This window comes from Malaclemys terrapin, chromosome 3 (genome assembly GCF_027887155.1).
Source record: "Malaclemys terrapin pileata isolate rMalTer1 chromosome 3, rMalTer1.hap1, whole genome shotgun sequence".
Classification (NCBI taxonomy): domain Eukaryota; kingdom Metazoa; phylum Chordata; order Testudines; family Emydidae; genus Malaclemys; species Malaclemys terrapin.
In genome coordinates this window covers 147,519,474-147,546,428 of record NC_071507.1, presented here as the reverse complement: position 1 = coordinate 147,546,428, position 26,955 = coordinate 147,519,474, and the positions used below count along the sequence as shown (strand labels likewise).

The 26,955-nt window shown below is 43.0% G+C and overlaps 1 protein-coding gene across 2 annotated transcripts in view; it reads right to left on the bottom strand.

Moving 5' to 3' along the window:
- PHIP (pleckstrin homology domain interacting protein) overlaps positions 1 to 26,955 on the bottom strand; it is a 334,660-nt gene that overhangs the window by 157,473 nt on the left and 150,232 nt on the right. For both annotated transcript variants that reach the window (XM_054021954.1, XM_054021955.1), the window contains exons 14-15: positions 7,484 to 7,637; positions 3,215 to 3,349 (exon numbers count right to left, since the gene is read on the bottom strand). In XM_054021954.1, the coding sequence (XP_053877929.1) occupies positions 3,215 to 3,349; positions 7,484 to 7,637 (289 nt within the window). The remainder of the gene's footprint in view (positions 1 to 3,214; positions 3,350 to 7,483; positions 7,638 to 26,955) is intronic.

Below are 26,955 nucleotides of genomic sequence, written 5' to 3'. Positions count from 1 at the left end.
TAATGTCAGCGTGTTGGCTCCAGGCTGCAGCTTTACAGAGGCCATTGAGGAATCTGGACACCATTGGATGTGAAAAGACCGAATATGACTCTAGTGGAGCCTAGCTCACTGAAACAGCTGCAAGGTGAACCTTTAGAGAACTAAGAGACAACCCATAATGCTGGATTGCCCATAAGGAGAGCCATTTCCATTTGGAGGAATAGTTAGATCATCCTCTGAGACAGTTTCCTGTTTTGAATGAGGATTTCTTGAATCTGTTGAGAACAATCTCTGACAGTAGCTTTCAGCAATCCACCATTCAAGCTGTTAAGTGCAATGTCTGAGTCTGGCTGCAATATCTGACCATGATACTAAGATATCAAGCCAACCACACCAGGAGTTGGATGGAAGATTGAATGGACAGGTGCAATAGGTCTCAGAATCAAAAATGTCTCAACCAGTAGGGAGCTTTGTCAATGTGGCCTTGTCCCATCTGACTTTGGAGATCACTCCAGGGAGCAGGAGAATCAGAAGAAAGGCATATAGTAGGCCTGGAGACCACTGCAGCAGGAAGGAGTTTGGTAAGGAACTCAGATACACACACATACACACACCCCCGCTGGAGCAAAAGTTCAGGAACTTGGTGTTGTCCTCTGTAACAAACAGATCTATTGGAAGAGTCCCCCACTAGCAAAATATCAGCTCCATGACAGATGTCTGCATCAAACAAACAATTTTTCTTTATTTTCAAGGCCCTTCACAGGCTATCCTGAACCCATCTCTCATTCACTATTAAGATATCGAATCCCACATTTGGCCAGTAATGTCAACCTCCAATCGCTCACTTATTAAAAAAAGAACAGGAATACTTGTGGCACCTTAGAGACTAACAAATTTATTAGAGCATAAGCTTTCGTGGGCTACAGCTCACTTCTTCGGATGCAACATGCAACACGCATCCGAAGAAGTGGGCTGTAGCCCACGAAAGCTTATGCTCTAATAAATTTGTTAGTCTCTAAGGTGCCACAAGTACTCCTGTTCTTTTTGCGGATACAGACTAACATGGCTGCTACTCTAAAACCACTTATTAAAGAATCAAACAAGCAGCTTCACACTTTCCCCCATGCTGCCCCTCACATCTGGGGGAAATTCCCCATAAATATCAACAAAACTCATGATCCTCCTTCAAAACCCTCTTTAAAACTCTCCTTTGCCATGAAATCTACTGGTCCACGATCAGGGCTCCTAGGCACTATGGTAATAGTAATTAATAATAAAGGTGGCATAGTGGCCAGTGCCACAAGGCTTTAGCTGGGTTGAGCAGTCCCTCATTTGTGAGAAGAGTGATTTTGCCTGGAACAGCAGTTGTCAAAATATCTAATTGATGAGATTTCTCCGATACTATTGATATTTCCATCTCCGGAATCTCTGAAATTCTCATAAGGAGCTCTTAGAATGACTCATCCAGTGCCGCTGTTGGTGCCAAAAATACTACTTTGCCAGGCAACGACAGTGAGAGGTCTTTTGGTGGCAAAGCAGGATGCTGGTGTTGCTTGGTCCCTAGGTCTGATCTTTATGGTGATCTTTCCTGTCTGGTGTATATGGTCTGGCCAGCAAAGCTGATATAGAAAGGGGTCTGATTTTTCTCAAGTGTGAAGACCAGCTCCTAGTGGCTTGAGATGGCAGACCCCCAGTAAGCCCTGTAGGGGCATGGCAGCTGCCACAGAGATACGGATGGCTAGCATGATATTGCCAGTCCAATACCATGTTTGTTGAGATGGCGGTTGAGTCCTGGAGGAAGAGCCAGCAAGCCTTTCTGTGATATTGATCACGGATCACAGAGAGGCTTCTCTGCTCAAAGATGGGGAGAATGTACTTCAGGTGATGGAGAGCAGAAACAGGCCTCCTATATCGCAGCAATGTGGAATATAGTACCTGGCACCAGCGACTGCATTAGTACCAGCAAGTACCTCAATGCCAATGACAGCCCTCCTCTTTCAGAGGTTTGTCACGTGTTACAGGCGTCGATGTTGCGGGGTGTGGTGCCAGATCTGGGGTCAATGCCTGAAGAATCTTCTTCAGTGCCACAGGCTGCTCCTACTCACCAGCCTTCGACACCATCTGGTGCTTAGCAGATTTGTCTCCACAGGCTTTATGTCATCCGTCCTTCTGTAAAGACGGTGAGTTCCATCTAGAGTCTACCTCTGTGTTCAGAGTGGCCCCTCTCAAAGCAGGACTTCAGTACCGGAGGTGTTGGTGTTGGCTAAGGCACTAGTGGGGCATGCTTTAAAGCTAGAGTACTTGTGCTGTTGCCAATGCTAGGTCTTTTCTCAGCACTGTCTTCTCTGTGCTGACCTTTGGGGTTGCTTGCCTACTGGATGGGCCACTGGATTAAGTTGGTTTGTCCGCTGTTGGTGCTCTGGTGCCCATCTCCTCCGGATCTGAGGAGACCTTCACAGATTGCCCCAGGAGGGGAAGCTTCAACCACGCATCACATGACCGACTTGTTCTTGCGATGAAAGAGAGGTGTACTGAACATGTGGGACTCTCCTAAATAGAAGAGAAGAGGCACCTGCTGTGTCCATGTTTCTAAGTAATTAGTCCATCACAGGACCTGTAGGGCTTGAAGCCCACAGGTTTTGAATCTAATGTATTGAGGCAGTCCAGTACTTGGGCTGGAGAATACAGGTGGCTCTGATCATCAGTACTCAAACCAGATGGGTCAAAGATGTTCGTGGTGGTCATATATCAGAGGTGTTCTGAAGAATTTTGAAAAGTTTTGAGAGGTTTTGCTGGAGCTAAAAACTAGCGGGTTGGAAGCTTCCCAGATTCCACGGCACTGCCATGAGTAGTAAGAGGGAACTGAGGGAAGGTCACAGACATACTGCCCTTTATACCCCAGTATAGGAGCATTTGGAGTCAGAGGTTGCGTATGCAGCACCAACAGACACTGGCATTCAAAAAGACTCTGATTTTGTGTGCATGAGGCACATGCGTACGTATAGTGGGATCCACGCTGACATACGCAAAGAAAAATCATCAGTTAATATAGTCATTTCAAGCAACTTCATATAAAAGTTTTGAGTGAAATCCCAACCCCACTGAAGTCCATGGGAGTTTGGCCACTGACATCAATGGAGCGAGGATTGCATCTTCCTACCCTGGCCACACACATACCAAAATGCAGTGTACTTTATAGTTGTGCAGGAATAGCAAATAACCATAGGAAAATTACCATGTTGAAGTAAGATCGAATTTTGACCCCTCTGGCCAAATCCCAAACTATGACATTTCCATCATGGCCAGCAGAGAAGAGAACTCTAGGATCAAATGGGTGAGGCTCAAGTACAAACACTTCATCCTCATGTCCCTGAAATAAAAAATATATATCTTTTAAAAAAGATTTGGTAAGAGTTTAGAGAAGAATGTTCCACAAATACATACAGAAATACTTACCACTATTACACTATCTGCAGCATACACATCTGAATAATGATATAATGATGAGAAACTGACAAATGTCTAATGTTCAACAGCAGTTTTGGCAACTCTCTTGGATGGCTTTTCGTAACTCTTTATTGTACCTTTATATTATATGCTTCTCTTTCTCCAGTGACAATTTTAAATAGAAATGTGTAACTATCAGTTAAATCACTATTAACATTTTTGTAATGAATTTAGAAGCCCAGAGGGATGGAAATAACACTCTTAAAAACTCTCACTCATATTTTAGAAATTTTAACCTCTTGCAGAGTTCATTCTACATTATATGTGCAACTGTTCAAAAAATATCTAGTAAAGAACTAGTTCAGTAATTAGGATAAGATTTTAGGCTATGAAAAGAATTAGTACCCTAAAAGTAGAAATCTATTCAACAAGCTCCAAGCATTTTGTTTCACCAATGGCATCAAATTATATGCAGGAGCTACTCATTTTGTAATTAAGTTTTTAAAAAAATCTTTAATTTTAATGTAGAACAGGAAAGTAGTATAATTAAATACATGCATATTTTTTCATGCCTAAGGAATGATGAGGTCATGATAAGGTTTGATATTTGTGTTAAGATATGGGTACTTGATTCTGAGTTTCAATTTTGTATTTCTAATTTTGGGTTGAGGAGCAACTGCTGACTCAGTGTATTACATAACTACTTTTTATTTTATGGCAAATGGTGTCTAGAACCTGAAAAAGATACATTTCATTGCAGGAAAAAATGGAAACTGGTGGCTGTGAGAATGGTGCCCTGCAATACTGCATAAGAAACCCATGTTCAATTTCTGGGTTTCACAAAGGATCTCACAAAACTGGGTGACTGGGCAGCAAAATGGCAGATGAAATTTAATGTTGATAAATGCAAAGTAATGCACATTGGAAAACATAATCCTAACTATACATATGCAATGATGGGGTCTAAATTAGCTGTTACGACTCGAGAAAGAGATCTGGAGTCATTGTGGATAGATCTCTGAAATCATCCACTCAATGTGCAGCAGCAGTCAAAAAAGCAAACAGAAAGTTGGGAATCATCAAGAAAGGGATAGGTAATAAGACAGAAAATATCATATTACCTCTATATAAATCCATGGTATGCCCACACCTTGAATACTGCATGCAGATGTGGTTGTCCCATCTCAAAAAAATATATTGAAATTGGAAAAGGTTCAGAAAAGGGAAACAAAAATGATTAGGAGTATAGAACGGCTTCTGTCTGAGGAGAGATTAATAAGACTGGGACTTTTCAACTTGGAAAAGAGGCGACTAAGGGGGGATATGATAGAGGTCTATAAAATCATGAGTGGAATAGAGAAAGTAAATAACAAAGTGTTATTTACTCCTTCTCATAAAGAAGAACCAGGGGCCACCAAATGAAACTAATAGGTAGCAGGTTTAAAACAAATACAAGAATTTTTTAAAGCAATGCACTGTCAACCTCTGGAACTCCTTACCAGAGGGTGTTGTGAAGGCCAATACTATAACGGGGTTCAAAAGGGAGCTAGATAGATTCGTGGACGATAGGTCCATCAATGACTATTAGCCAGGATGGGCAGAAATGGTTTCCCTAGCCTCTGTTTGCCAGAAGCTGGGATTGGGTGACAGGGCATGGATCACTTGATGATAACCTGTCTGTTCATTCTCTTTGGGGCATATGCCATTAGCCACTGTCAGAGGACAGGATACTGGGCTTGATGGACTTTTGGTCTGACCCAGTATGGCCGTTCTTATGGGTACAAGAGTCTCTTTGGACACCAGATCCCCAAGTATTCTAGGTGAGAGAAAGCAAGCTTGTTTTGTTGTGCAAGCCATTATGGTCTCTATTAATGTGTTTGTACAGACACATATACATTTTATATATGTATTTACATATTAGCTACTGGTGGTGAGTGGAGACCTAGCAATGGTATTCACCTCTTCTTATTTTCAGATACAAGGATATATTAAAGACAACTATAAATACATTATTTTCTTAATAGTTTTTCAAATAGACAGTTGTTGTAGTTACCACAGGGACGTTATGCAAATATTGCTGGAAAAGCAGATGGTCCATGAAAGAATCTAGTAAAAATGTGGTCAAACAAAAAAAAGACCCCCTGCAGCAGAGATCCTAATCTGGATTATTATTCAGAATCTCCTCCAACCAGACTAGGGCAATATCACTGTTCACAAATCGCATGTATTTTTGGGACTGAAAAGCCCATATTAGTCCCCATATTTTTTTTTCCTGCTTAACATTACCCTGTGACTGAAATGCATTAGCACCATTCATTTTAATCTTAAAATTTATCAATCTTCTTCATTCTTCAACCACAAGTGTCTACATAACTGCAGAATTTTAAGTCTAAATTCAATAATTATATTTAAAGGTCTGTAATATTTCTCTATGTAGGTATCATTCCTACTACTTCAATAAAAAATACTTAAGTTTCTAAAATGTTGCCATGATTGTTGGGTTTCCCACATACCCTCAGGAAAACATTCTGGTTAATGCTGACATTCTAATTATGGGAATCATCCTATCAAAGTTTCAATTATATTCATTTTAATCTATAATTTAGTATCATTTGCAACTCCCCTTGATTTCCTATACAAATTGTATTTGTATATAGACAAAAGTATATTACTATGAAAAGGTACTTAATTAATACTTCAATTATGCATCTTCTATTCAAGGAATATCTGGGTCTTCCATCTTATTTTTCAAGTTGGAAGTGAATGCTATATTTGGAGGTCAGCAAAAGCTCACCCATATCTTTCTTCTACTTAAAGACCTCCATAACAAGCCTTGCCAATTTTGAACATAAAACAAAAAAAGCACACACACGCACACACACACTACCATTGGCACCCTGTCTATGCAAATTAAAATCTAATCCACACAGATGCCTGCTAATACTAACCTACAAAAGATGATTTTAAAGAAACATAACAGTGATTTAAAATTTAAAAATTTAGAAACTATTATTTCAAAAGCAAACTGTCTCTGCAAGGAGGGCACGTGAAGAACAATTTTGGCTCCATCCTCATTGACAATGTTACTTTAGGTTCACAGAGGATTGGGCCAAAAGAAACCTGATGAGGTTCAACAAGGACAAGTGCAGAGTCTTGCACTTAGGATGGAAGAATCCCATGCACTGTTACAGACTAGGGACCGAATGGCTAGGAAGCAGTTCTGCAGAAAAGGACCTAGGGGTTACAGTGGACGAGAAGCTGGATATGAGTCAACAGTGTGCCCTTGTTGCCAAGAAGGCTAATGGCATTTTGGGCTGTATAAGTAGGGGCATTGCCAGCAGATCGAGGGACGTGATCATTCCCCTCTATTTGACATTGGTGAGGCCTCATCTGGAGTACTGTGTCCAGTTTTGGGCCCCACACTACAAGAAGGATGTGGAAAAATTGGAAAGAGTCCAGCGGAGGACAACAAAAATGATTAGGGTGCTGGAGCACATGACGTATGAGGAGAGGCTGAGGGAACTGGGATTGTTTAGTCTGCAGAAGAGAAGAATATGGGGGGATTTGATAGCTGCTTTCAATTACCTGAAAGGGGGTTCCAAAGAGGATGGATCAAGACTGTTCTCAGTGGTACCAGATGACAGAACAAGGAGTAATGGTCTCAAGTTGCAGTGGGGGAGGTTTAGGTTGGATATTAGGAAAAACTTTTTCACTAGGAGGGTGGTGAAGCACTGGAATGGGTTACCTAGGGAGGTGGTGGAATCTCCTTCCTTAGAGGTTTTTAAGGTCAGGCTTGAGAAAGCCCTGGCTGGGATGATTTAGTTGGGAATTGGTCCTGCTTTGAGCAGGGGGTTGGACTAGATGATCTCCTGAGGTCCCTTCCAATGATTCTATGACAGTCACAGAAGAATTTAAAGCTACTTAAATTTCTTGTATGTAATTATTTCCTTAACTTTCTGCCTTGTTATGCAAATCTATAAAGATATTCTAAAATAATCTATGATGGATATGTGAGTTACAGTATACTGAGTAAAACTGCCACTCTTATTTTACTTACCATAAGGACATGAATAAGCTGGCCAGTGAAAGAATTCCAAACCTTCAGAGTCATGTTATTAACTGCAGTTATAACAGAGTTGTCATGGCGGTCCCACGCCACCATAGTTACTTTCAGTTTTGTGATTTTGTCTTCTACTCCTTGTACACTTTGTCTAAAAGTAAAGAGCAGAGAAGAGTTTTCAAAATAATGAGTCTGAGTTAGCCAAAATCTTTGGTGCATCAAGAAACTTGTCTGATAAAAAGAGTTCACTCATCAAAGATTTTAAAATGTTTTTTGTGTTTTGGTTTATCATCAAAAGTAATGTGTTTCTTCAATACTGCGGACAAATGAGATCAGAAGTACATGATGGAAATGTTATATACAATAATGCATGCTGGACAGGAATAAAGCATTTAAAGTAAATATTGCTTAAAGTAACGACTAAAATGAGGTTCTAACCATCAACAGCAACAGAAATTCCACAGGCCAAACCATAGCCCATCTTGGCAATTTGTGTCTTCAGATAACGACCTCTGATACCAGTGCAAACCCATTTAAGGTTAATGGAACAACACATATATCAGACAGCAAAATCTGAAGACAAAATGTTTGCAAAGTGGACAACAGTCTGGCCTGCAGAGCCTATGTTATTGGTGATTATGAATACAGAAAGAACACAGCGTTATCGTCAGACTTTAGGGCGAGATTGTAGGGCTGATGCTAGGAAAAAGACAACTTACTCCAAATGAGCCCATTTGATATGAAAATCTATGAGATAATAGACACGGTACTCTATAACACCATTTTTATACATTTTTAACTTTTAGGACAGAACCTCACTTTAAAGGCAATGGGTGAAATCCAAAGTCTCCTGATGTCAATGGCAAAATGCACAAAATGGCGTCAGGATTTCACCCACTGTTTAGAGCAGGGGTGGGCAAACTTTTTGGCCCAAGGGCCACATCTGGGTATGGAAATTGTATGGCGGGCCATGAATGCTCATGAAATTGGGGGTTGGGGTGCGTGAGAGGCTAAGGGTTCCAGCTGGAGGTCCGGGCTCTGTGGTGGGGCCAAAAATGAGAAGTTCAGGATGTGGGAGGGGGCTCCGGGCTGGGGCAGGGCAGGGGGTTGGGATGTGGAAGGGGGGTGAGGGCTCCGGCTGGGGGTACAGACTCTGGGGTGGGGCTCGGGATGGGGGATTGGGGGTGTAGGAGGGTCCTCTGGGCTGGGACCAAGCGGTTTGGAGAGCAGGAGGGGGATCAAAGCAGGGGATTGGGGTGCGGGAGGGGATCGGGGATGCAGGCTCCAGGCGGTGCTTACCTCAAGCAGCTCCCAGAAGCAGCGGCATGTTCCCCCTCCGGCTCCTAGATGGAGGCGCAGCCAGGTGGCTCAGCGCGCTGCCCTGTCTGCAGGCACTGCCCCTGCAGCTCGCATTGGCCATGATTCCCAGCCAATGGGAACTGCGGAGCCCCTTGGCTGATCCTCTGCATAGGAGCCGGAAGGGGGACATGCTGCTGCTTCCGGGAGCTGCGCAGAGCCACAGCACATGCGGAGCGGGACAAGCCCCCTGCTGGAGTGCTGGAGCGGAGCAAGCCCCCGGCTGGAGAGGGGCAAGCTCCAGACCCCGCTCCCCGGCAGGAACTCGAAGGCCAGATTAAAACGTCTGAAGGGCCAGATGTGGCCCCCGGGCCGTAGTTTCCCCAACCCTGGTTTAGAGCCTTGTCTGCTTTTTGTTGTAACAAGGTTCAGAGTTTAAGGCTAGAATGGACCACTAGATCATTCAGACTGACTTCCCGTATATCACAAGAACACCAACACCACCCAGCACCTGCACAATAAACCCAAGAACCAAAATGAGACCAAAATATTACAGCCCACAGGAGACTAGACTATTATGTACCACAGGCAGAGAATAGGAAGGACAAGTGGCCAAGGCCCCCACAAGACAGGAAAATGATTAAATAAGGTATATACCAGATACACCTGGTGACCCACACCTAAACATCACAGAGAAAGGCAAAAAACACTCAAGGTTACTGTCAGTCTGACTTGGGGGAAAATTCCTCCTGGAACCCACATATGGCTATCAATTAGACCCCAATTCCAGAAGCAAGAATTAGCCAACCAAGCACCTCAGAGAGAGATTGCTCGGTGCCATCTCAGAGCCCTTGCTCACTCCATCCAAAGTCACATCCGCAGCTGAGGACATCCCTGATACTTCACAGGAAGCAGATTAAAAAAACCCTGCAGAATACATGCCCCTTCCCCTGAATCCCTTCCTGTACACCACTGAAATAAAAAAATTGACATTCTGCCATGTTGTGATCTGAAATAAGTTTATTAAGCATTTATGATTTGGTTTGCATGAGTTTCTTAATATTTCAGGTTTGACCAATTTTTAAGCCATCACCCTAGATATTCCATCAATGAATTAATAATATTAGATTACGCCTCAGTAAGGAAAAAGTGCTCCGTACCTCAGCATTTTTAACAAGACAAGCTTTAAAAAAACAAACACATAGTTGTAGCTCTAGAACTTACCATTAATAACTTGACATCTAATCACTCCACCCAATTTGTTAATGCTTTACTCCATGTAAGAATATAAGAATGGCCATACTGGGTCAGACCAGTCCTGTCTTGAGGTCCATCTAGCCCAGTATCCTGTCTTCAGTGGCCAATGCCAGGTGCATCAGAGGAAATGAATAGAACAGGCAATTATCGAGTGATCTATCATGTTGTCTACTCCTGGAGAATAGCTTAAATAAATTGAAATCTGTTTTCTCAACAAAACACTTTCTTCATTGTACACACACTACTTTATTACTATAGAGTTGCGTATGAGTGGAGTGTTAAGGCCATATTTTACCAACTTAGCATTGAAGTTTTTACTTTGGGGAACTGAGCTTAGCCTTAAACTCTATGAGACTTGTTTATTACAGGTCACAAGACATTATGCGGACTCAAAAGAGAAGGATGCACTTTGGACCTATTAAGCTTTCCTTATAAAAATACAGTGAATTTAGTGATAGTGAAAGGTGCTGAACCTTGAAAACAAATTTTCTATAAGTATTCATGTGACAGATAACGTACCGACAATCTGTGGCACACTCTTGGCTTGCATCAATGTATCTCAAAACCATGCCTACTTGATCACTAGCTTCTCTGCTGACACTGTCAACTACTGGCCATATATGCATGATGCAGACATGTGTCCATGAAAAAAAAAGAACAGAAAAGGATCACCAACTCATTTAATACAGACAACTTGAGAGCTGACTGTCAAACTGGATTCCTAGTAGAATGTGCTTTATTCCTAGCAAAAGATTTTTCACGCTTAATTATTCTCTCTTTTTCAACTGTACAATCCCATTTTCTTCAGTAAGATTGCTCAGGTAATAATCAGTATTTTTGATAATTATTTGAAAAATCATAGTCAACAAAAACCTTAAGAATCTCTCAGGGCCAAGTTTTCAAAGGTGCTTCATCAAATAGACTGAAATCTCCATCTCATAATGAATTATGGGCAAAAATTCTAAAAGACCCCAAAGCTGTGGAAACAGTACTAGCATCTCTGTTCCAGCCATCCAATTGGGTCATAAAAAATTTACAACTTAGAGAAGAAAATTTTAAATATTCCTAGAATCTTTCCATCTGTCCCAACAGCAGCTCTGGGAAGATATATTAAAGTAATTAATTCACAGCCTTAGCAAATTATTATTTTCTCCCAATTTTAGGCAAATACCTGTTATTTAGAAATTACTGGCAGTGTGACTCTAAGAATTTACTTTGAGTAGCTCTGGCAAGAGTTCTTCCAAATATTGATTCACACTTATTTTTTAATCTTTATTACACCACCACCCAGAGGACCTACTCAGATTGGGGTACTGTGTAAACATTACACAAAGACAGTCCCCTACCTTGAAAAGCTTAGTCTTTCCTCCTAGAATTCCACGCCACAAAATAAGGAAAGTAGAAAGGCCCATGGGCCTTTCAACATTTTATGTAGCAAACGCAATATAAAGTGATCTTCTCTAAGAAGCATATTAACCAATTTTGCGTCCAGAATACCTGATGGCATCTCTTGCTAGGAATAGTCAGAGAATTCTTGATGCTCTCATGTGCAGTCCTTTCTCACCGAAAAAAAATCAAACCACAAGTCCCTAGAGATACAGGTAAATATGGATGAAGGATCCTAGGTTGAGAGACAGTGTATATCTGTACCTGAATCTTGCTGAACTTTGCTATATTGGAAATTCTTTGTATCTAACTTGATCGGTAGGTGGACAACCATGAGATGGAATCAAAATCTCGTCTTAGTTTACCATAAACCTGTGTGTGCCCGAAGCATGGAGAGGGTCATCTTACATGCTTCCTTCCTGCAAGGTCCCTGACAATGTTGTCCTGATGAGTAGATTTTCTAAGAAATGGTACAGATGAGTTCCTAGACTCTTCATATGGATTATCACTGTTAACAGCTTAGTATACATCCAGGGGGCAGAAGACAGCTTGAAAATAATGGCTTTTTAAACTAACAGTAGTGATTTCTAGTGGTAAACAAGAAATATTACTGACAGGTCCTAATGGGAAAACAGGTACATTTCTGGTGGCCTGATAGTCTGGAGAGAGAGTACAGAGATAGCAGAAGCTAGAATCTTTTCATCTTCACTGACCTGTTCAGCCTCTTGGAGTTCTAGGATATCCCAGGACTCCTCCCTAGTTCTTTCTTCCTATAAAGAAGAGCAGTGCCCTGAGATTCTTTCATCTTAAGAGAAAGACTACTGTCCCTTCAAGATGGTCTGATGTTTCTTGTGTCTCGAAGTGAAGAGAGAAGTAGTAAAGAAGGGGATTTGGAGAAGCCTGATGCTCTAGATAATCCAGTCTGCTAAGATCTCATAGCTGAATAGATTGACCCACCCCTTATGGCGGTGACTCTGGTGGAGTCTGATTAGTGTGGGTGGATACAGAAGCTTCAACAATTCTGAAATTCTGGCCTCTAAGTAGACTGTGTGCTGGGGGAAAAACATGGCTCAGTGGCTTCAAAATAAGCTTTAAAAGCTATAATGCTAATGAATAAGGCAGAAGTTTTGAGATGCTCACTGGTTTGTGCGCGCAGAAACAGAAACATTAGAAGGAGGGCAAATTGGGCTAGAACAAGCCATAGAGCATCATGGACATGTTTGAGCTACATTTGATATTTACAGGAAGAAAGGCACATCCCAAAAGATATCTAACAAGCGAAGAGTTGGAATTCTGAAAATGAGGTCTGAGGATCTGAGCACAGACTGCTCTGTCTCCTGTTAGGGTCCTGTAAATTCAAACCTTGAACCTTGGAGGATATTAGAGCAGATCAGAAGTCTTCCCATAAAACATTTAGGGATTGACTTACATGATGACTGAAGATCATTGCTGAAGAACCCCTATACGCCGGAAGCAGTTTATGGCTTATGTTTAGCTATGTAAATTGAAAGTGCATTCAAAAATCAATCACAAGGAGGGGAGGTTGTGCGTATTGAATAAGTGACACTGGTACATTCAGTAAAATTTAGTTAATTGTTAATATTTATTTTTATTTTTTCACAAAAAGTAAAAAACTAAAGATTCTCTGTAAAAAAGCAAATTCAGTGTTTTTCTGTGGCAAATGGATTTCTAGGATCCCTGCTGAAGATCAAGATTGCGTGCTTCGAAGAGACTGCTTTCTGGGCATTCTACTGTTAGATGTAGATTCTTTCCTAGATTTAAAAAATACATGTATAAGATCCAGTGAGTAGCAACAAACCCCAAGCTTTAGCCACTCAGCTTCCAGTGAGTTTGAGGCAAAATGGGTTTGGGTTCAAAATCTGACCTTAAATTCTGTGACTTTAATGCCAGAAGGGACCACCATATCTTCTAGTCCGACCTCCTGCTTATCACAGGCCACTAACACCACCCAGCCACACACACACTAACCCCAACAACCAGAATTAGACCACAGCATTACAGCCCTCAGGAGACAAAACTATTGTGTGCCCCACAGGCAAAGAACAGGAGGCACCAAGCTGCACCAATGCCCGAGGCCCTTGCAATGGCAAGATTAAGTGAGACATACCCAGAAGATACCTTGATACAGTAAGTCCAAAAATTGCATAATGATCCCATAACATAGTTACCTCTAGAAGATGAGGTAAACAAAGACACCTAAGCCAGAAAGGAGCTATAAGAATTATCTTGTCTTGGTCCTCTATTTGAATGGTTAAACTCAGCCATTAGTGGCAGGAGAAAAATAGGTAAATCCAGAGTCCAATCCACTGAATACTGCTAGCATCTGCTGTACATGTATTTATAGGGCATCTGGAGCACTAGCTTGGAAATTTGTTAATGGCAGGTGCAGAGACATCCAACTTCGGAATAAGCCACATGATGAAAGTCTGTTCTAGCACTGGAATTTTGATCTCTCCTGGCTGAAGACACTAACAACTTGGCCAGTCCATTTGACTGTTGAGTCTTCCTCAAACATACATTTCAGTTAATGTGTGATCACATTTATCTAGGTTAAGAAGAAAATTTAGAGCTTTTTGTTGAAAACTGGTGCTCTTTGGGCCCTCTTGATGCTGATACATGCTATTGCAGTTAGTTGCCTCATGCTACCAAGATAGAATGTTGAACTAAGACAGACTTGAATGGCTTGGCCAGTTACTCTCAGTTACAGAAGACTAATGGACAGTCAAGCTTTCAGTCTGTTACCGTTTTCCCAACCTGAGAAATTCTTCACATATATACTTTTCAAGCTGAACAAGACTTATGGTCTATCATGAACCTGGTTGGTGAGCTAACACCCAGGGATTTGCCTAACAGATTATGTTTTTCCATGATTGGAAAAAACAAAGTACCAGATTAGGCAGAATTTAGAAAGGATTCCTGCTGACTAGGTGAAATTACCAGGCCATACCTGCACATTTTTCACATGAAGAAAAGATAACTGTGCTTTGTCAGCACAAAATTTATTAGGTGTAAACTGAACCAGATTCATTTAACTGGATCCTGGAATATTTTAAGTTTGAAGGTTTTGATCTTCAAGCATCTCTCCCTCTACTAACAGTACTATCGGTCAAAAACTGGGGATCAGAAATAAAGTTGTTCCTGTGTGGGAGATTAAGATGTTTAATAATTATGAAATTATGCTGTCAAGAAACTGTAAAACTGAGAATATCCTTTGAAGTTTGGTGATAGGATGTTTTTAAATCAGCCATCCAGGTCAGAGAACAAAAATGTAGGAAAATCTGAGAACCAGTGCTGCCTCAGCCATGTTTAGGTAATGATTAGGGGGGACCTGGGGCACATGATTTATGAGGAAAGGCTGAAGGAACTGGGTTTATTTAGTCTGCAGAAAATAAGAGTTAGGGGGGATTTGATAACAGCCTTCAACTACCTGAAGGGGGGGTTCTGAAGAGGATGCAGCTCAGCTGTTCTCACTAATGGCAGATGACAGAACAAGGAGCAATGGTCTCAAGTTGCAGTGGGGGAGGTCTAGGTTTGATATTAGGAAAAAGTATTTCACTAGGAGAGTGGTAAAGCATTGGAATGGGTTACTTAAGGAGGTGGTGGAATCTCCATCCTTAGAGGTTTTTAAGACCCAGCTTGACAAAGCCCTGGCTGGGATGATTTAGTTGGGGCTGGTCCTGCTTTGAGCAGGGGATTGGACTAGATGACCTTCTGAGGTCTCTTCCAACCCATATCTTCTATGATTCTATGCTGGGGCAATGAGGATGAGTCCAGCTCCATTCACCTCGAGTCTGGCGATGACTTGGGGAAGGACTGGGTTAGGAGGGAAGGTGTACAGAAAAGTTGACATCCAGCTACAGTGCAAAGTCGGAGAGGGAGCCCCTCCCCAGAGCAAAATAGGCGACACTTCCTGTTTTCCCTTGTCACGAAAAGGTCTATCGTGGGGATGCCCCATGTTGTGAATATCATCTAAGGGTCCTCTGTCTTTAGGGACCACTCGTGGCTTGGAGAGAAAATCCGGCTGAGATGATCCGCAAGACGGTTCTGGACCCCCTCGTAAGTGGACAGCTACTGTGGTGATGCCCTCTTCAATTCGGAACTTCCACTGGTTGATTGCCTCAGGCAGAGTGCTCTGGGGTGAGCTCTCCCTTGTTTGTTCACAGTATTGAACAAACAGTATTGTTAGTATGTGAACCGCTGACAGTCTGCAGTCCCTGAAAGCACGACACAGGTTGTGGAGGGCCCGAAACTCCAACATGTTGATATGGAGCAAGGCCTACTGTTTCGACTACAGACCCTACACCCGCAGCAAGTCCAGATGTGCTCCCCAACCCAGAAGGGACACGTTGGTAACCACTGAGTTGGTCGGAGAGGGGGAATGAAGGGGACACTTTGGCATACGTTGTGTGGGGACTCCCACCAGCGCAAGGCCTCTAGGACTGATGGAGGAGGTGAACCTATCTGTCTAGAGAATGCCGGGTAGGGTGGTAAACCATTCTGAGACACATCTGAAGAGAACGAACGCATAACCTGGGAAGATGGACCACCAGTGTACACGTGGACATGTGGCCCAACAGGCTCAAGCACATGCAGACTGTTCTGGATGCTTGTGATTGCAAAATGAGGCACAGCTGACAAATCGTCTGGAAGCGGTCAGTCGGCAGGAACGCCCTCAACCTTGTGAAATCTAATTGGGCCCCAATTAACTCTATTTGCTGAGTGGGGGCCAACGTCGACTTGACAGTTTTTAGAATGAGTCCCAAATGGTCGAGTAAGTGTAGCGTTGTGTCAACATGGGTGAGCACCTCCTCTCCGGAGCCATCTTTCAGTCACTAGTCATCAAGGTAGAGGAAAATGTGGATTCCCTTCTTCCTGAGGTATGTCATGACCACCACCATGCATTTGGTGATGACCCAGAGGGCATAATAGAGGCCAAATAGGAGAACTGTGTATTAAAAGTGGTGATCTTCTACCTTTGAAGATCTATCCTGTGACTCCCTTCTGCTCACCGGCACTGACGTCGCTGACTCTTGTACCACCGATGGCAGTACCAAAAGCACCATTAAGTCCCTGGCTGCAACAAACACCTCCAGGATAGACAGCCCCATGATCCTGCTGGTGCTGCAATTGTCCCTGTGGTGCTGAAGGCTGATCCGGGACCAGACTCAGCAGAGCCTGCTGAGGGGGGGAGGGATAGCTCAGTGGTTTGAGCATTGGCCTGCTAAACCCAGGGTTGTGAGTTCAATCCTTGAGGGGGCCACTTAGGAATCTAGGGCAAAATCATTATTTGGTCACTGCTAGTGAAGGCAGGGGGCTGGACTCGATGACCTTTCAAGGTCCCTTCCAGTTCTAGGAGAAGGGAGATCTCCATTATTAAATTAAATTAATTAAAACAGGATGGAGTCAATGGTACTGCCCTTGGAACGGCAACAGAGGAGTAGCCAGACTCAGGTCACATTCCGCTGTGCTCCCCTGCTTGGCGTTCTTCAGTCGGGGAATGTCCCCTCTAAGCCAGCTGTTTATGTTTTTTCTTTGGCAGCAATGACAGGAAATAGTGCTGACAGACTCTCAGGACGGGAGGAGCACTCTGCATCGATTCCGAGGTACTCGGTGCCAGTCTGACTGGCTTGGCTCCAACGAGGATTAGAGCACTGCCTCTAGTGTGACTTCAACCTGGTCTCCAGGTACTTCTTAGTATGGGGCTTGAAGTCCCAGCACATCTGACAGCGATCCCTGATACGAGTCTCTCTCCCAGGAACTTCAGACAACTGGAGTGTGGGTCACTCACAGGCATAGGGTTGCCCCAGGAGGCACACGGCTTGAAACACGGAGACTCAGGAATGCCCAGTACCGGGAGTGGACGAAGACTCTGCTAACAGCGAAAACAGCAACTAACCATGTACAACAATTTCACAACTGTCCAAACCAGAAATAAACAACTAGGACAAAAGAAACAAAAGGAAGGTAGTAAACTAAGAACACAAAGAAGGATCTTCCATTGAGAGGAGCTTGCCGAAGCAAGAAGAACAATTCCAGCAACTGTCATAGGTGGAAAGAAGGAACTAAGAAGATGCAGCGTTGGCCAAACCCCTTATACGGGCATGTATGCACATGGCACCATAGGCTGTCAAAGCTGACCCCATGGGTATGACGGAGGGAAAAATTTCCGGCAACTGTGCTCACAGTGCATACACACCTAAAGTAGAGTAGACATATGCAAGAACTCGAAGAACCAGTCATTCTGAGACAAAGCAGGGAGGCTAGCTGACAGAGTGACCATGCAGAAACGCACATATTTGATTAACTTACTGAGTCCACGGAAGTCAAGGATGGGCCTCATCCTGCCATTGGATTTCAGTATCAGGAAATACCAGGAGTTGAACCTGCAACTGTAGTGTTCTCGCCGAACCTCCTGCACCATCCCAATGCTATCAGAGAGCTGACCTACTCGAAGAGCAGTATCTCATGAGAGGGGTCCCTGAAAAAGGATGGGGAGGAGGCAGAGAGAGAAATTGGATGGTGTAGCCTAATCTGAAAGTATCTAGGACCTAGCTGCCAGACATTAACAAGACTCAGGCATTGTAAAGGCAAACCAGCCTGTCTCCAAAGAAATTGGGGGGATGACGAGGGAGGAAGAACAACTGGGACAGTGCTCTGGACCGAGTCAAAATGGGCACTTAGCAGATGCAGAAGGAGGGTGCGCAGAACAGCTGGGTCCTGAGCTTGAGTGCTTCATCTTGTGAGATCTATCCCTTTCCTGGGGTTGTCTTGCTGTCTCAGTGGGAAGGACACACAAAAGGTTGCTGTGGCCTGTGCATAGATGGTGTACACACCTGCAGCTAGCCCTCAAATCCTTAAAAGAATGCAGGGTTTCATCAGTCTTGTCCAAAAACAAGGTTTGGCCATCCAAGGGCAAATCCTCAATTGTTTGCTGGACTTCCAGCATAATCCCCAAGTTCTGGAGCCAGGAAGCCATTCTCATAGTAATTGCGGAGCCCCAGCCCTGTCTGAAGTGTCCACCACATCAAGGGCAGATTGCAACAACATTTTTGCCACAAAGCAGCCCTCAGTGACAAACACCCAGAATTCATCCTTGGAGACCTCAGGCAACAGTTGCTCAAACATAGCCGACCAGCTAAGGAAGTCATATTTAGCCATGTTTGGCTTGCTGGTTTGCAATACTCATCTGAAGTGACAATGAGGTGGATATCTTCCTGCCTAGAAGATCTAAGCACTTCAAGTCTCTGTCTTTGGGGCAGGACTTAAATCTGTCCTGCTGTGCCCTGTCATTCACAGTCGCGAGTTTGGGGCTGTGTGGGAATAAAATCCCTCGTATCCCTGTACCACAGTGGTTCTCCAACTTTTTTACTGGTGACCCCTTTCACACAGCATGCCTCTGAGTGCGACCCCCCCTTATAAATTAAAAACACATTTTTATATATTTAACACCATTATAAATGCTGGAGGCAAAGCGGGGTTTGAGGTGGAGATTGAGATTCACGACCCCCCCATGTAATAGCCTCGTGATCCCCTGAGGGGTCCCGACCCCTAGTTTGAGAACCCCTGCTGTACCAGAACAAAACAGCACTTCTCCAAGTGCATGGCCAAGGCCAGTGTATACTAAAGAGTCTTCACAGGCTTGAGGAGCGACTCGTTAATCCAGTGGTCCCCAACCTTTTTGTGGCCAATAGCACATTCATGTTTTCAGAAGAGTGTGGCAGGCGCCAACAATTTTTCAAGGCTTATTTTGTATTTGTACATTAAATAATATGAAAAACATCATATTTAATATTACATAATATATGAATCCATAAGATAAAAAAGGTAATTTTATATGCAAAAGGTATTAATTAAATTATTCGACAATTACTCTTTCACCTTACCATGTGAATTTGCTCTTTTTTATCTACCTGTAAGAAAAATTAAGGAGTTTTTACAAAATAAATATCATAAACCGTTTTCATCTCATTTATTTTAAAAAAAAGTAATATATTGTTGAACTGCTGGTCCAAATATATTTATTATTCTTACTTTAACATAGATAGCCAGTTAAGATTAATTACAAAATATTTTTTGTATCGTTACTTGTATCTGGATTTCAATAAACAAACAAATATGAAAAAAAGTTAAACACAAGTTAATCATATGTGCTCATCAGCACTTAATGGAAAATAGTCATCATTAATTCACGTGGTTTTTCTAATAAAGTAAGTGTGATTTTTGGCACTGCATTTCTTCGGCCAATTTTTCGTAGTTGGGAGAGTAGGATGATATTCCCGTTCATAAGCAATCGTCAAGGTGGGCATCTGTAAGCCAAGATCTGTATTTTGATTTTATGATGTTCATTGTTGAAAACAGAACTTCACATAGATAAGTGGAAATACGATTTTATTTTGTATGCTACATTTTTTAAGGCAGGAAACTTTTTCGGTCAACCAGTTTCCAAAAGTTTTCATCTGTTGCGCAGGATTTTAGAACAAAATCATTTTGAAGGTCAAAAATCTCCAGTTCCACGTCTTCTGTTCTTACTTGAGTAAGACTTGCAATTGATGTAGCCATTTCTGTTACCTCTATTTGGCAAGTAAAAGGATTCACAAGAAAGGCAACTACAGGCTTAATGATGGTGAACTGTTGAAATCTCTTTTCAAATTGTTCCAAAAGTGTTTGAATGTGGATAACAAATGGTGATGGGTTAAAATCACCGTCACATACCATTTTCTTCATACTTGGGAAATGTACGAGAGACTTCGTCTTCATGTGACATCCACAAGATCAGTTTTGCTTTGAATGATTTTACAGAAACCTATCATTTGAGCCACATGTTTGTCTTTTCCTTGGAGCTTAAGATTTAAAATGTTCAATTTGTCAGTGATGTCAGCAAGAAAAGCCAAGTCTATTAACCAGCTGGAGTCTTCTAGTTGCTCAAAGTTCTCATTTGGGGACTTCAGAAATTATTTGATCTCTTCAATTAGGCTTAAAAAAACGTGCAAAAACTTTACCTTTGCTCGGCCATCGTACTTCTGTGTGCAAGATAAGATCAGATTGTTTATCATCAACATCTTCCAACAGGGCCTTAAAAACTCGGTGTTGCAAATGTTTCGTTCAAATAGAGTTAATTATTTTAATAACGACATTCATGACGTTGAAAAGAAAGAACTTTGACGCACAAAGCTTCTTGGTGGATAATGCAATGATAAGACAAAGTTCGGAAAGGATTCATTCTGCTTGCAGAGTGCAATGAATCCATTGGCGCTGCCCTTCATTCCTGCTGCCCCATCAGTGGTGATCTCAGACAGCTTGTGTAGTGGCATACTAATTGATGTTGCGTATGATTTGAATAAATTATAGATGTCCTCACCCTTTGTTCACCCTTTCATAGGCAATACTTTTAATAACTCTTCTTTTACGGTGAAGTCACTAATTACCATCCTCACCACAACTGCCAACTGCGCTGTATCCGATATATCTGTCGACTTATCGAACTGCAGTGAAAACCAGTCACATATTTCCAAGTCATCCTTTAGCTGAGTTTGCATGTCGCTTGAAATTGCATGTATCCTCTAACTGTGTTGTCTGATAACTGCAAGTCTTGTATTGCAGACAAAATCTCACGCTTGTTAGGAAATCCTTGAAACAGGCAATCAGCACCCATCAAAAATGCTTCCTTTAACAATTCACCATCTTGAAAAGGTTTTTTCTTCTTTGCGAGCAGATGAGCAATTTTAAAGGAAGCAATAGTAGCACTTTTAGACTTTACCACTAGTCTAGTGAAAACAGATTGCTGGGCAGATAGAAGAAAATTAATCATCTCAAATCAAACTTTTCTCAACTCAGATTTAAAGTGGATGGCTAATGTCAAAAGAGGCGTGATTAGTTTGGAAATAACGTTCAACATTATGTTTTTTCGGCACTGTAACAGTACCACCGCACAATAAGCAAACACATTTCCCTTTATTTTCAATAAAACAATAGGATTTTTCCTACTCCGCGTTGAAATAATACGTACGTTGTCTTTTATTTGAACCACTCATTTTGGAGCAAAATGTTAAAAAAAATAATAAATTGCAAAGCACAAGAAAACAGCAGTGTCAGTGCAGCGGAAGAATACTCACATACAGGGCCGGCTCCAGGCACCAGCAGAGCAAGCACGTGTCTGGGGCGGCACATGCTATGGGGCGGCATTCCGACCATTCTTGGGACGGCAGAGTCTGAGCAGGGTTTCCCCCCCTCCCGCTTCGGCAGTTCGGACAGTTTTTTTTTTTTTTTTTGCACTCTGGCAGTTCGGGTGGCGGCAGTCCGAGCCGCTTTGGGGGGGGAGGAGGGGAGCAGTTCTGGGCAGCATGGAGAGAAGCCGGAGAAAAGCCGCGGCCCCGCGCCTGCCGGGGACAGAGAACACTGGCGCCCGCAGCCTGCAGCCCCGGAGTTTTCTGTCCCCGGCATGTGCGGGGCCGCAGCTTCTCTCCCCTGCTGGTCACTACTTTTCACACCGTGTCACTAGGGGTGTGCACATAAATGCCCCGGCGGGCGCCGGCACCACATTGGGGACCACTGCGTTAATCAGAAGGGCCACTCTCCCAGGGGCAGAGGGTTGGAGAACGTCCATGCGTTTATGGGTATTCTGGAGAAATGCCGCCTGAATACCCAAGGACAAAGCACTCGGCATAACAGGTCCTGGTAGGACAATCAGGCAACACTGCATTGTCCTGGGGCAGCATCTCCAGATGAGAAAACTCTGATGGCTTCACGGGAAGGGAAACCACAGGCATCTGGTCTTGCTACTGGTCTGCAGCCACCAATGGTGCACAAGCAAAGGATCTCGACCCTGATGATGAGCGAGACTTCTGAGACTGAGGAGCTCCCCACTGAGCCCAAGGTGGCCACTGGTATCAGTAAGGCATTGGTACCCAGTAGGCACCGGGCCAGGGACCTCCATCCTGGCCTTGAGGTGCATGCCAAGCTTGCTAGCTGTATCAGTCCACTATTGGCCCCAGGATGCCCTCAGGTGAAGTGGAGCAGGAGAATGAGGAGCCTGAGTCTGAAAAAGAGGAGTCTCAAAGATATGGGAGGGGTGACTCCAGAGGGAGCCAACAGGTGATCTAACTCATCCATAGCCCAGAATGATTTTGGGATCGGTGCCCCTGATGTAGTCAGCACCACTGGAAGGTCAGTGCCGTAGGCAAAGTCATCAAAGGCAGGTACTTCTTTCAATCTGACTCTTCCCCCTTTTCAGTCATACAAAGGGCAAGACAAAACACATATAGCCTTAGCCCCCAACCTGCTCTAGCCCCCAAATGTAGTCAATAAGCCCCTTAGAACAGGTAATAAAAGAAATCCTGACCTCTAAAGCTTTCAACAGCTTCCACCCCACCATCAACCTCAGCCTGGACCAATCTACACGGGAGGTCCACTTCCTAGACCCCACCGTACAAATAAGCGATGGCCACATTAACACCACCCTATACCGAAAACCCACCGACCGCTACGCCTACCTTCATGCCTCCAGCTTCCACCCCGGTCACACCACACAATCCATCGTCTACAGCCAAGCACTGAGATACAATCGCATCTGCTCCAACCCCTCAGACAGAGACCAACACCTACAAGATCTTCACCAAGCATTCTCAAAACTACGATACCCACACAAGGAAATAAAGAAACAAATCAACAGAGCCAGACGTGTACCCAGAAGCCTCCTGCTACAAGACAGGCCCAGAAGAGAAACCAACAGAACTCCACTGGCCATCACCTACAGTCCTCAGCTTAAACTGGGGGGAGGGATAGCTCAGTGGTTTGAGCATTGGCCTGCTAAACCCAGGGTTGTGAGTTCAATCCTTGAGGGGGCCACTTAGGGATCTGGGGCAAAATCAGTACTTAGTCCTGCTAGTGAAGGCAGGGGGCTGGACTCGATGACCTTTCAAGGTCCCTTCCAGTTCTAGGAGATGGGATATCTCCATTAATTTAAAATTTAAACCTCTCCAAAGCATCATCAGTGATCTACAACCCATCCTGGACAATGATCCCTCACTTTCACAGACCTTGGGAGGCAGGCCAGTCCTCGCCCACAGACAACCTGCCAACCTTAAGCATATTCTCACCAGCAACCACGCACCGCACCATAACAACTCTATCTCAGGAACCAATCCATGCAACAAACCTCGATGCCAACTCTGCCCACATATCTACACCAGCAACACCATCACAGGACCTAACCAGATCAGCTACAACATCACCGGCTCGTTCACCTGCACGTCCACCAATGTTATATATGCCATCATATGCCAGCAATGCCCCTCTGCTATGTACATTGGCCAAACTGGACAGTCACTACGCAAGAGGATAAATGGACACAAGTCAGATATCAGGAATGGCAATATACAAAAACCTGTAGGAGAACACTTCAACCTCCCTGGCCACACAATAGCAGATGTAAAGGTAGCCATCTTACAGCAAAAAAACTTCAGGACCAGACTCCAAAGAGAAACTGCTGAGCTCCAGTTCATTTGCAAATTTGACACCATCAGATCAGGATTAAACAAAGACTGTGAATGGCTATCCAACTACAGAAGCAGTTTCTCCTCCCTTGGTGTTCACATCTCAACTGCTAGCAGAGCACCTCACCCTCCCTGATTGAACTAACCTCGTTATCTCCACACTGATTTATACCTGCCTCTGGAGATTTCCATTACTTGCATCTGAAGAAGTGAGGTTTTTACCCACGAAAGCTTATGCTCCCAGTACTTCTGTTAGTCTCAAAGGTGCCACAGGACCCTCTGTTGCTTTATAGTTAATTTTGCAGTTCTGCATTGCTGTTGGTGGCAACACTGCCTTCAGAGCTAAGCACCTGGCCGGCAGTTGTTGCTCTCCAGCTGCGCAGCTCTGAACACAGTACCTGCCACCAGCAGCAACACAGAGGTAAGCGTGGCAATGGGGCACTTGTAAGTCTGCTGTGAAAAGTGATATTTGTATGTTTTTTAATATCACTTTTCACAGCAGACTTACTAGCACTCCATTGTCACCCTTACTTCTGCACTGCTGCTGACTGTGGCACTGCCTTCAGAGCTGGGAGGCTGTGAAAAGTGATATTAACAAACATGCAAATATTACTTTTCACAGAAGACTTATTAGCTAGCAAGTCTGCTGTGAAAAGTGATATTTGTATGTTTGTTAATATCACTTTTCACAGCCTTCCAAGCTAACTAGCAAATCAAGTGTTATTGACAGTTTCTTCATGCCCCACCCCAGTATTAAACAGTAACTATTTTAAAAAAATAACTTTCCTGCTTATAACGATTTAATTAAAATGTGTTTTACTCTTAATTTAAAAGCGGTGAGAAAAGGTAAATTCATTTTAAATGACAGGGTTATAAATGTAGCATTTAAAATAGTATTAAATATAAAAAATGTGTTTTTAATGTATAAGGTGGGTAGCACTCAGACTCGCTGTGCGAAAGCGGTCGCTAATACAAAAAATTTGAGAACCACTGCTTTAGAGGTCAGGATTTATTTTATTACCTGTTCTAAGGGGCTTATTGACTACATTTGGGGGCTAGAGCAGGTTGGGGGCTAAGGCTATATGTGTTTTGTCTTGCCCTTTGTATGACTGAAAAGGGGGAAGAGTCAGATTGAAAGAAACTTGACTGAATGACTTGGTGGGAGGAAGGACAAGGTAAGGCCAGCTAGAAAGCAAAGGTAATGGTTTAGGCTATAGTATGATCAGAGCAGGCAGCAACCAAACCATGACTCAGGAATGCCAGCAATGTGACGCTCAGATGCTATGCCGTTGAGTACAATATAAATGCCTAAACAGATCTGCCTCCTTCATCATTGTGGGTCCTAGTAACAACATTAAAAAATTGTAAGGAAGAAAGAAGACTACACAGGAAGGTGAAAGAATGAGAAAAAGGATGTGAAAGAAAACATCCAGTAGGTAAGGAAAGATTTTGGCCAAACAGGGAGAGTATAGAGAACTTCAGGCTTTACTCAACCGACCCTTGGCATGTCTTCCTACCTCCAAAAAAAACCAAAAAATCTTCAGAAGCTCGCTCCAAGTAGTCACTAGCAGGTGCAAAACCCCAGCATTACGGAATCCAATAGGGTGGATTTATTTCCACTAGAAAATTGTTCTTAAGAGGGTTTATTCTGTCCCTTGCATTCCAACTTCTGGGCTATGGCATATTCCTTCAGTCAAATATGAAAGTTGTTCAAGTGTGAAAACCCTCAAAAAAATTGACTGACAATCTCTTTTGATGTTTTCAATAAATTCTCCCAACGCTCTTATCAAAGAGAAGTACCTGATCATCTTTTCAACAAGGAAAGAAATTCTGCAGTTCTTTTAGTGATTTTGAAAAGGAACTAATTACAGTGCTCAACCTAATCCCAGTAATAGTGCTGCTGTGCTGAATACTAGTAACATGTCAGCTCAAAGCCTGTATGGATGCTAAAGAAGAAGCTGAAGTAGCAAGAAGAGAAGCAATCATTCTAATCTGTACTAATGTGCGTTGAAAAGAAAAAAATTCTGCAAATTTATTACGACAGCTGGTATAAAAGTAGAAGCACAATATACAGAACAAGAATCAGAAGTGAACAAGCCTTATATACTCTGGTAAACAACCTGCATTTTGTGGCAAGACTCATTACAGCACTCTGGTGTAGCAGATGTGATAAAACTGTAGAAGCTTAATTTAAAATTACCAAATGGAGATTTTTAAATTAAATATGAAAATGAATAAAATAATCAGTACTAGAGGACTATAAATTCTTGTATTTCGATAAGAAGTTTTATTCACAGTCCCACAATTTCAGTTTTCAATGTCCAGCTGATTTCTGTATTAACGTATGACTGCATCACAGGCTATATCTCACTAATTCTGCTCCACCAGAAGGCATGTTAATATAAACAAGGTTCTGGAGGCTCCTGGCTTCTTCTTCTTCTTTTTTTTTTTTTTTTAAACACTGTATCAGTTAAACCCATGGGGTAAAAATACTGGAAGCCACCTGAATCTTCTCTACATGAGGTCTTCAATTCTGAAGCACTTAGAGGAGAGGAAAGTAATTCAATTCTGAAACACTTAAAGGAAAGTAATCAGGAACAATCAGCATGGATTCACCAAGGGGAAGTCTTTAAAAAATGTCTTTAAAAAAAAAATCACCCTCCCCAAACTGACATCACTATTCCGGCAAAAGTTTTAAGTGCAACCCTGGCCTTTGCCTCTTTGCTCCAGAAACATATCTAAGTCCTTTAACATGGGTCTCTAAAGGCCTGGCTACACCTGCAAGTTAGAGCGCATTAAAGCAGCCCTGTGCACTCTAACTCATGACACGTCCACACTGGCAAGGCACGTAGAGCGCTCTGACTCCACAGCTAGAGCACTCCTGGTAATCCACCTCGCGAGTGGAATAACGTTTGATACGCCCACGCTAGAGCGCCGCAGTGCCAGTATGGATGCCCTCGTCTGTTAATGCGGTCTGATCAGCCTCCAGAAGTGTCCCACAATGCCTGTTCTAGCCAC